General features: G+C 44.2%; 1 protein-coding gene across 2 annotated transcripts in view; it reads left to right on the plus strand.

The window, feature by feature from the left end:
* The window catches only part of LOC129832924 (rap guanine nucleotide exchange factor-like 1), a 30,899-nt gene extending 22,361 nt beyond the window's left edge, over positions 1–8,538 (plus strand). For both annotated transcript variants that reach the window (XM_055897056.1, XM_055897057.1), the window contains exons 13-15: positions 3,447–3,511; positions 3,667–3,721; positions 6,362–8,538. In XM_055897056.1, the coding sequence (XP_055753031.1) occupies positions 3,447–3,511; positions 3,667–3,721; positions 6,362–6,486 (245 nt within the window). In that variant the 3' untranslated portion in view covers positions 6,487–8,538. The remainder of the gene's footprint in view (positions 1–3,446; positions 3,512–3,666; positions 3,722–6,361) is intronic.
* Positions 8,539–11,429: the final 2,891 nt, after the last annotated feature.

An 11,429-nucleotide genomic window follows, 5' to 3' on the forward strand; every position in this document is an offset into this window, starting at 1 on the left:
TTACATATCCAGACATACAAAGACATCCAGCATATTCACACACACACACACACACACACACACACACACACACACACACACACACACACACACACACACACACACACACACACACACACACACACACACATGCAACATGAACACAGGCTTGAGGCACACACACATCAGCATTGAGGCACTTCGTAACCTACCGCTCCAACTTCACAACTGAAGTCCCTCATTATCTAAGAAAAGCACCTTTTCTCTCTCCCTCTCTCTTTCATTTCCTTTCTCTCCCACGCACACCCTTTTAACTCAGCATGGGGGACCCTGTCTATCAACATAACCAGGTGGCATTCATTTCTCTGCTTCGAGAACACACACCTCCACAGGTGATCAGCTCCATAATGAGCTCTACCCCCCCCCCCCCCCCCTCCTCCTTCCACCCTGACCTCCCGCCCCGCGCCGTTGCCATGTATCCTGCTTTGAGTGTCAACTCCTTTTTTTCTCTCTCCATTCCTCTTTCAAATCTAATCATTTCAAGACAAGGGATATCTCATATTTTTTAGATTAACAAAGAATTTGATCTGTTCAGGAATTGGATCAACAAAATATCACTCCCATTATTATATAGGCTAGCTGTATTCATCACGGTGATAATAGATTGGTTATGTACTTACATCATTCTACACCATAATACTGTGTGTGCAATTTCCTTAATGTGTAGTATATTACACTTAAGTGTGTGCTTGTCTCGTTCTCGCTCTCTCGTTATCTCTCTCGCCGTCCATTTCTTCTTCCCCCTTGAGTATAAAAGCTCCTTGTCATACCTCTTGTCAATGTCACTTAGACACCAAAAACATGTGTGGAATATTTTTATATTTGAATGCTGTGTATACCAGGCTCCAATATAATGTCAAGCTAAGAATAACACCAGCTCCTAGTTCCCTATACAGGGCTGCCCCAAGCTCTCAATTCTCTTCCTTTTTGAAGATCAATTCAATCTAACATTGTAGTATTTTATGCAGCTGTTTTCCACCAATGGTCCAAAAGAATCACAGAATGGTTTTGGGTACTGTAAATGAAATATGTGGCTCAGTTGGTAGAGCACGGCGCCAGGGTTGTGGGTTTGATTCCCACGAGGGACCAACATATTTTTTTTTTACACTATCCACTCAGTCGCTTTGGTGGGTACGATTCCCAGGACCAGCCAACCGTAAAAAAATGTACGCACACATGACTAAGTCGCTTTGGAGAAGAACGTCTGCTAAATGACTAAAATGTGCATGTGAAATAATAATTAGGCTTTTAATCCAAAGTGATTTAGTCATGTGTGCGTACATTTTTTACGTTTGGCTGGTCCCGGGAATCGTACCCACTATCCCGGTGTTGCAATTACCAAGCTCTACCAACTGAGCTACAGAGGACCATAAACTTAAACAAGACAAACGTACAAGACAATGTACATACTGTAAAAAAAACAACTCCTACGGCTACCAGGTCGACTCCTTTCACAGCTAGATGCTTCCACTTGTTCATAATAGGACCATAGAGAATGATAGAGGACTCATCTTTGTATCTGTCCCATTATGGCGTCTGTGAGCGCACGGGCAGCGCAATTGAGGCCATCTCCATTTTGTAGTTGTCAATATTCTTGTACTGTTTTTATCAGTTGGTAAACAAACTGAAATGGTGCATATTGCCACCTGGAGTGTGTTGTTTGAACAGGTATAAAGCCAAGGTTGGCGATTTACTGCCACCTGCAGTTATGGAATGTTTGCGCACGAGTATAATTAATTGGCTGATCACTCCTGATGACCTAGACAGAATTATATGATCCTTCCTTAAAGGGATGGTTCACCCAAATAAAGAAATAACACATTGGTTTCTTTAGCCTGTAAGCAGTCTATGGACAAGGTACAGCAGTCCATGAACTATCCCTTTAACCCATAGGAAGTCTCACCCATTTGACTACAAAAGGCTGAAAGTCCTCAATGGCGCTGCCCATGCTAAAACAGGCTTTTGGGCACTAGAGTACTCTCATTCTCTATGGGTAGGACACAACTGCTGGCTAGCAGCTTAACAACCATACTGCATAAGCATTGCTATATGTATTGCTGAATGTTTCTTAATGGTGCAACACATAGGATTTGAAAAAAATTCTGCATCAGAAAATGTTTTTTTACAGTAGAACTTACCCACCGGTGTTGTGATTGGCTGTGATATTCGTCTATTGATTTCTCCCGTAGGAGCGGCATCTGTTGACAAAATGATGAAGCTGATTTTTGGCTGTGTTATCTAGTGGAAACCAGGTCGAGTGGCCATGTAGAAATCATTCCGTCATGTCCTGGTTACTAATATTCTACACTGTTTGCTCAGTTTCAGATTGAGAAAACAAGCACTGGATACTGTAGCGAATCATTGTACTAAATCGCTGTGAAATATATTTTCAATTATAAAAAATTGTTTTTACAGCTGTTTGGACCAAAACCGAAAGTAAAAGACTAAAGTTCAATTGGATGAGTGGGAGATTTTGTTTTGAATGCAGCCTATTGCTGTTGCAATTCCCCTAGCTTCCACATGGGGGAGAAATTCTAAGATTATTTTTGTGTAGCACCTTCTAAATGCTATTCCAACCTCATCCAACCTCATCCTTCTCTGTGATATCACAGACCTGGGTGGCAAGGTGATGCATTTTCCAAATGTTATTGGACGTTATGTTATAGCAGGAGTGTATTATTATGCGTAACCTGACAGCTCAGTGAGGGCTTTCTGGTACCACGCTCGCTGGTTCAGAACGATAGCCTTTGGCCGTTCATCTCGGTGGTTAAATAACTAACAGTTCAAGCAGGCGTGTGTATGTTGAAGAGTAAGATGCATCTGACTTCTCTCTGTGTGTGTGGGTGGTGGTGGGGGAGTGAGGGAGGAAGATGCATATGCTTGCTGTGTGTGTGATAGAGGGTTGGTTAGCAAAGTGCATCTGCTCTGTATATGTGTGGGTTTTTTAAATATGTGTGTCGGTTCGGAAGAGAAAGTGTGCCTGCTGTCCAATGTGCAGCTCATAAAGCTCAGCTCCTAGCATCTTTAATCCAGGGGTGAAAAAGGTCACATTAGCGTATCCCCTCACCTCCCTCCCTCCCCAGGTCTAGCGCCATCAGCAGCATTCCGAACATTCTTCCTGACTGGGCGTAGCGTCTCGATTAAACAAGCCCCCTCTTCACCCAGCACCCGCAAATTCCAGTTCTTAGTAAGGGATCAGGGATTGGGACACTTTGGCTTGTCTCTCTCTCTCTCTCTCGGTCCTACCTGTCCTCCGTCTATGGGCTAAAGCGCCGGTAGACAAGGGCAGCCGCTGGGGCATGTGTCGACAAGCCATTACTTAACTGTTCCCTGCCTTCACTGTGTGTTTACCTTTCTCTTTCTCTCTTTCTCTTTCTCTCTCTCTTTCTTGTCTCGCCCTCTCTCAGATCTGACCTTCCTCCACGAGAGCTGCAAGTCGTTTCATGGGGAGCTTGTCAATTTTGAGAAGATGGTGAGTGTACGTTCATCCGTTGACAGAATAGCCAAAGAAATACACACATTTTCTATTCGGCACAATCAGCGTGATTCTCTGGTCAACCAGTTACCCCCCCCTCTGATTTCCCTGAATACTGTCTTGCTACTACACGCGTCTCCTCTCTCTTCCAGCATAAAGTTGCAGAGATGGTGAGGAGCATCAGACGTTACAGGAGCTCCCAACTAGGTAAGCATTAATGGCCACAGGCACACCTGTCTGTTAAGAATAGTCTTGAAGGAGCCGAGCTCCACCCTGCCATCTGTTTAGAACAGCACAGCCCTCGGGGCCGTTCAATCACACACCTGCCGTTCACTACCACTACACACACACACACACACACACACACATATTACTGTCTGACAAACCGCCTTGTTAACCACTCGATTATGTTGAGATAAACACTTTGACATTATCATTCATTACATAGCCTAGTGTGCATAAACGCCCACTAACATGAAATCACCACACAGAGTACAGCTCAAACCGCCGCGATACGGCTATCACACGGCCTAGCATGTTAAATGTTCAATATCGTTAGTGTCACGTAGCATCACATGCTAAACACTCGCTAATGTTGGCTATCGCACAGTCTAGCATGGTGAACACTCAATAATATCACTATCATTGTTACATAACATATCTCACAGCCTGGTCCACTGTTTTAAGAGCCAGCATCCCCTAAGATCATTGATGTTTGGCACAAATCCAGCCGATGCTGTTGCACGATCGACACGCACGAGAGATTGCTGACATAATATAAGACTACGCAAAGACGCTCGGTAACCCAGTAGAGCGTTGGCTTTCGCCACCCTCTTATCTCGGCGTATTTTTTGACATGGGGCATAAAGAGAGGTTTCACAGCAGATGAACAACTTGGCTTACCTACAATACAACACAACATATAGAGGTTTATAGCAGCTGACGATTCTTCCCATGTACAAGCATATTATATGTAGGTAAATACTCTACATATAGATATTTTCAAAAATGTGAATGTTCCTCATGATAACACTACTGACACAGTGCACTTGCTAATGACAAACGCCGCACAATGTTAAACACCACTAAAGTAACATAAGATACTCTACCTTATTTTTACTGTTGGTGGGTTTGGAGCTTACAAGAAAGGCATTTCACTGTACTTGTGTACGTGACGTTAAAACTTGCAACATGAGACCAGAGGCAAGCCTCACTGCTTCACATCGTACCATGGCCTTAATCAGTGCATAATGTTACCTAAGCCAGGGCTGGGTTCATGTTTTTTGTTGTTGCATTTGACTTTAGATCTAGTTACAACTTCTGTCTGTTAGATGACAAGTTAATTCACCTGGCTGCCAAGGCTTAAGCTCCTTTGTGATGTATAAAGAACACAAACGAGACTTGGCGTAAAACTGTGGTGGGTAGAACCTGAAGTTGAATAGCTTCTACCTGAAAGTGGCAAAATAGGGTTTCTTTCTACTCTGGGTTTCTCAAAATGGGGTTGGTTTTCACTCTGAAATCTTCCATAGTCTTCATTCAGGATACTCAGACCAGTTGCAGGGAGTGCTGAAACCCTTTTTAGAGCTGTATTATATGGCACACAGTGCTATAATGAATCTGTGCTTAGATGCATGAATCCTAGAGGGCTTAGTTACGGCGGTACGTTGCCTGAGATTACCACTGTATCCTAATGGACTGTACGGAATGTATCACAAAGTGCCTCGTTGGATGACCGCAAGGGCCTCTCTTGAAGTACCCCCTCATTTCAATCCCTCTATTTTTCATCATCTCTTTCTCCCCATCTCTTTTTTTTCCACCTGAGTGACTTTGACGATGGTCATCTCATTCCGTTAAGTATAGGTTACTTCTGCTTAGCGAGCTAGAGTACACATTTAACCCTGTGTTCTCCGACAGGTATAGGCTACATTTAGGCATACACCACACTCACAAACCCATTCAAATGCCCCCCCCCCCCCCCCCCCCCCCCAAAAAAAAGGGAATAGCTTCAAAATGGCCCTTTGGGCTCAGTAGTAAATGGCCATCTAATCCTATAGATTGCTGTTGCTGTTGTGATGGTGGCACAGAGTAGGATAACGATGCATCAAAGGAGGATTTGCTGCACCCAGAATGGGAAAGGACAAGTTGAGGCTATTGATAGCCTGCCTGACAAAGTGTTTTGCTGTTGGTTAGAACTGATTCAAACCAGTTTCTTTGCCTGCTGCATTGTGTGGGCTCGTCGTGAGCAGATGCTGCTACGATCCTCTAGTTAGGTCAAGTGGAAGTAGTGGGGTATCTGCCGCCGCCCGGTGGTGAGATCAGGACATTGTACGCCACAGCAGCTTCTCTGGGGGTTACACTACCATATAGCGCAGGGAACATCAACTAGCAGCGGGTTAATTATTAGTAATTTTTTTTTTGAGCGGTTGGTCGGGGGGCGGGAATATAATTACAAATAATATGTAGACTGCAAATTGACCGAAAGTATCCCAAACATATGTTTGACTAAACATAATCATTTCAAACCTTGCCTATATTTGAATACGATCACGTGCCTCTCTATAATGAGTGGGAATACTTGAACGGGTTTCAATATTTTTTTTTATAACTTGGAGCTTATTTCCTGGTGTTTTTACAGACTTTAATGTCTAATAATAATAATTATACAAAAATATATATTTTTGGGGGCTAAGAACTTGGGGGGGGGGCAAATAAAACCACCTGCGGGCAAAATTTGACCTGCGGGACGCCAGTTGAGGGACACTGATCTAGGTGGTGAAATATGATTACTGCTTAAATTATTTTGTTGGGGGTATGATTAACTAATGAACTGACCTATTTCTCTTGTAGCTTTGGATGCAGAGCCTTCCCCCTCTCACCTCCAGACCAAGGCCTACATTCGCCAGCTGCAGGTCATCGACAATCAGAACCTGCTCTTTGAAATGTCCTGCAAGCTGGAGCCCAAAGACATGTGAGAGAGAGTGCAATGAGTGGGAGAGGGACAAGAAAGAGGGAGATCGCCCCAATACTCACCCTACCCCCCCTTCTCCACTGCAACTCTGCCCTCCTCAATGGCCTCAACTCTGATTGGATGAATCAGCTAGCCATTTTTGTAACTTTGCTATGCTCTGTGTTTTCATGGCTTCCTCCCACACCCTTCCCGGTCTGCTTGTCACGAACCACCGCTGATTTTGTGTACAATACTCAGACTGCTGGAAACGGCTGAGAAAAATGACTGGAACTCTCTTCTTTGAAGCCTTGTGCGTGTGACTTTGTGAGCATGTTGATGTATGAGGAGGGCAGGAGGTTTCAGGACTGACTTGAGTGGCAGATTGGACAGCCATTTTGTGCAGAGGATGAATGAATAGTAGACTTTTGATTTGATTTGTTTTTGTTTCCCCAACACCAAGTCATGCTTCTGCTTTCACGTCCAAGTGAAGCCTGTCCAGTTTGCACTGCCACCAAACCCCCTTCCCCAACTGAACTTTTCTGAACTTACCCAAACCAGGATGGTTAGCCCAAATGGGGAATGGCCGGCTTTGTTTTACTAGACCAGTTGAACTGAAGTCTCTTTGACATTTGACCCCCAGACAGACTGTATTCCTGCTATTGTCCCACCTTTTCTCTCTGTGAACTACTCAGACGTGAGACAATCTAACCCCGTGACCTCTAACCTAACTCTTGACCCCTTCCCTACAGCCAACATGGGCACTTACCGCCAACAGCTCAGTGGCAGCCCTCAACGAGTCAGCGACAGTTGGATAATAGAAAATATACTCCTATACTAGTTTATGCTAGTACTTCTGGGCTAAAATAAACCCAGAGTTTATACCTCTGAACAAAAGCTTCCACCGTGTCACAAGAAGATGTGGTATTCTTGGGTGATGGTGGAATGAAAAGTCTCTGAACCCCATTATGTGCTGCAGGCTTATTGGCTCCCCACATCAAAGATCTCTCGCATTGGCTGAGTCAGTTGTTGATTGACAGCTCTTGATAATCCCACCCTTTGGGGGGTTCAGACTGAGGCCTCAGGTTCACCATCACAAGACAAACCCTTCTTTATGTACAGATGATGGCAGCCAACATATTTGTATCAACCAAGCACTTTTGCCTGACCTCAGGGTACATTTCAATGAGGATAAGTACAGCATGAGAATTGTTTGTGATTGTACAAAATGTTCAGTATAGTTCAGTATCATTTTTATCGCAATTTAACAAAGCCATTGTCACATAACTCTCAACAAAAGATCCAAGGCCCGTTTTATTCTATAGGCATGGTACCATCATCATGGCCACTTGTACTGCACCATAGTTTCTAATATGCTGATTGCTTGAGTTGAACAACTGGACCCAGTGACGCTGACAACACTTGTTCGCCTGCAACTCTCTCAGGATCCCTGGGTCACGACCTTCGCGGAGGGCTGCCTGGCAATGCCTGTACGATAAAGCTGTAATGTAAATATTCTATGTGTAAATAGCTAAATAATATGGAGACTCTATTTTATGTAAGATGCAAGGAGATTATTTTATTTGTTTTGTAAATCTGAGAACGGGTGTAAATGGAAGACGGAAATGGAGTCTGCTACTGTAGTTGAGGTGAATTGATGAATTGTACAGCATATTTCTTCTGTTTTTTTGTTGGTTTTCTTAAGCGAGACAGGGTGGGCTGGGGGGGGGGGGGGGATCTTGACTCGCGTGGGATTTTGTTTTTGTACAGAAGTCAGTGTTTACAGTCATCTCTCCTGAAACTCAGATGTGTCATTAGACGTGGCCCAAGGTTATATCAGAGCAGTTGTATCAAACCCACCCTTAACCCCTGGACAATGTCTAGATCTGGAGTAATTGGATAGGTAGTAATACCTCCACTTTGCCCTGTAATGGGCTAGATGGAATTTTCACTACATTATATTGCTTACACCTATCACCTGTTTAGGAGGTTGGGGAGTCGATCTGCTCTTTTTAACCACGGGGAGGCCCTTCACTCTGGCCTCCGTTACCACGCACCTAAATAAAGCCTCTTCTGATGACACCTGTGTGCTGTTGGTTTATTCTGTCATTTAACCTTGGCTACTGCCTCTTTCTCAATTTTTCACTTAAAACATACATCATTGGCTCACAGAGCAGCCACGCATACAGAGCATGGGTTTAGAAAAGCTCATTTTAACCAATTCAAATGTATCAGTTCCTCCAACTTAATTGAGTTAATCATGGATGGATTTGGACATGAAGACCGAAAATGCTAATATAGGTAGCATTAACTTTCATTGGATTTGTGCCACATATGCTAAAAAGTTAGCATTTGATACAGTGGCTGGGTAAACAAAACCAAAGCATGGTCACACCTTGTCCATAAACTGCTTACAGGGTAAGTAAACCAATATGACAGCAGGCTTTTAATTTTGTGCCGATATGGGATATACATTTGAAAATGTATTATACATTTTGTCCTATCGTGATGGAAAGGTCTGCGACCATATACCCTAGACACCCACCTGAGTGACCCATACACTGAGAAGTCCTTATGTGTTTTATAGGCCTACGGCAAGAAGCCTATATGCAGCCTAGGCAGAAAGAGAAATGCAGTCAGAGACCCATTAAAGAAGCACCGCCCCCTCAAGATTCTGAGCCTGCCTGGCAGGGTTGGTCTTACAAAGCCAAAACCCCCGGATGGGTGAGCATAACAATAAAATACATTTCTCACAGCTGCTAATGAGAACCTTGACGACCTTGTACCTAGCCGGTGGGGTGCCCCCACCCAGGTAGTGGCAGTGCTGGCAACACTAGCTGCAGTAAACCATGGGGAGGGGCCACACTTGGACAATCAGAGATAATCAAAGGTCTGGCTGCATAGAGATGCTTGTGGAAATGGTCACAACGGGGGAACAGCGTGTTTCAGGGGAAGGGAGTGTAACAGATTTGATTTGAATTTGTCACATGCACGTGTTTAGCAGATGTTATTGCGGGTGTAGCGAAATGCTTGTGCTTCTAGTTCTGACAGTGCAGCAATATCTAACAAGTCATATCTAACAATTTCACAACATACCTAATACACACATCTAAGTAAAGGAATGGAATTAAGAATATATAAATATATGGATGGGCAATGTCAGAGCCGGCATAGACTGAGATACAGTAGATAGTATAGAATGCAGTATATACATATGAGATGAGTAATGCAAGATATGAAATCATTATTAAAGTGACATTAAGGTGACTAGTGTTCCATTTATTAAAGTGGCTAATGATTTCAAGACTATGTAGGCTGCAGTCTCTGTGCTAGTGATGGCTATTTAACAGTCTAATGGCCTCTCGGTCCTAGCTTTGATGCACCTGTACTGACCTCACCTTCTGGATGATAGCGGGGAGAACAGGCAGTGGCTCAAGTGGTTGTTGTCCTTGATGATCATTTTGGCCTTCCTGTGACATCGGGTGCTGTAGGTGTACTGGAGGGCAGATAGTTTGCCCCCAGTGATACGTTGTAAAGACCGCACCACCCTCTGGAGAGCCCTACGGTTGTGGGCGGTGTAGTTGCCGTACCAGGCAGTGATACAGCCCAACTGGATGCTCTCAATTGTGCATCTATAAAGGTTTGTGAGGGTTTTAGGTGACAAGCCACATTTCTTCAGCCTCCTGAGGTTGAAGAGGCTCTGTTGCACCTTCTTCACCACACTGTCTGTGTAGGTGGTCCATTACAGATTGTTGGTGATGTGTACGCCGAGGAACTTAACTTCTCAGCTTCTCCACTGGTGTCCCGTCGATGTGGATCGGGGGGTGCTCCCTCTGCTGTTTCCTGAAGTCCACGATCATCTCCTTTGTTTTGTTGATGTTGCGTGAGAGGTTATTTTCCTGACACCACACTCCCAGAGCCCCCACCTCCTCCCTGTAGGCTGTCTCGTAATTGTTGGTAATCAAGCCTACTATTGTTGTCTTCTGCAAACTTGATGATTGAGTTGGAGGCGTGCATGGTCACGCAGTCATGGGTGAACAGGGAGTACAGGAGAGGGCTGAGCACACACCCTTGTGTGTCCCCACCTGGGGGCGACCCGTCAGGAAGTCCAGGACCCAATTGCACAGGTCAGGGTTCAGACCCAGGGCCTCGAGCTTAATAATGAGTTTGGAGGGTACTATAGTGTTGAACGCTGAGCTATTGTCAATGAACAGCATTCTTAAATAGGTATTCATCTTGTCCAGATGGGATAGGGCAGCGTGCAGTGTGATTGCGATTGCATCGTCTGTGGATCTATTTTTGGAGGTAAGCAAATTGGAGTGGGTTTAGGGCAGGCCTGGGCAATTATTTTCCATGGAAGGCCACATTCAAATATATTTTTGCCATCACAGGCCAGAATCATATTACAGGATTATATATGTGTATGACTGTGTTGACAGATATATCTACTGTAAATCACATCCAGATATGCTACTTGACTTTTTTTTAACATGCCCCTGAACTACACGGAGGAAAAGTACACGGTGCATTCAGCACCACGGACAGAACTCTTGTTAACCACGGACAGAACTCTTGTTAACGGGTACGCACAAAAACACAAGAAAGAGAAAGAGCTCAACATTACATTTAAACTACTCAATCAGTGTAAGTCTCTGATGGGCATTGACTAGAGCAGTGAAGTCAGGTATAGTTTCTGACGTCGCTATGCGCAGGATTGCTGAGAGGTGAGAGTCAGTTAAGAGATGATCTGTGCCTTGACTTGTTATATTTCATCACTGAAAATGTCTGTTCACATACATAGGTTGACCCAAACAGTACAAACATCTTCTGAGCATGACTCCTAATCTTTGGAAAGTTATGTTCATCGAGAAATGCATAGAACCTCGTCAGTGACATTGTTTTGAATAGCTCTCCAATCACTGCATCAGACTGAAAGTCGATAAGCTCAAGTTGCAGGTCAGTGGGAGAGTT

The sequence above is a fragment of the Salvelinus fontinalis genome, chromosome 34 (genome assembly GCF_029448725.1).
Source record: "Salvelinus fontinalis isolate EN_2023a chromosome 34, ASM2944872v1, whole genome shotgun sequence".
Lineage (NCBI taxonomy): Eukaryota > Metazoa > Chordata > Actinopteri > Salmoniformes > Salmonidae > Salvelinus > Salvelinus fontinalis.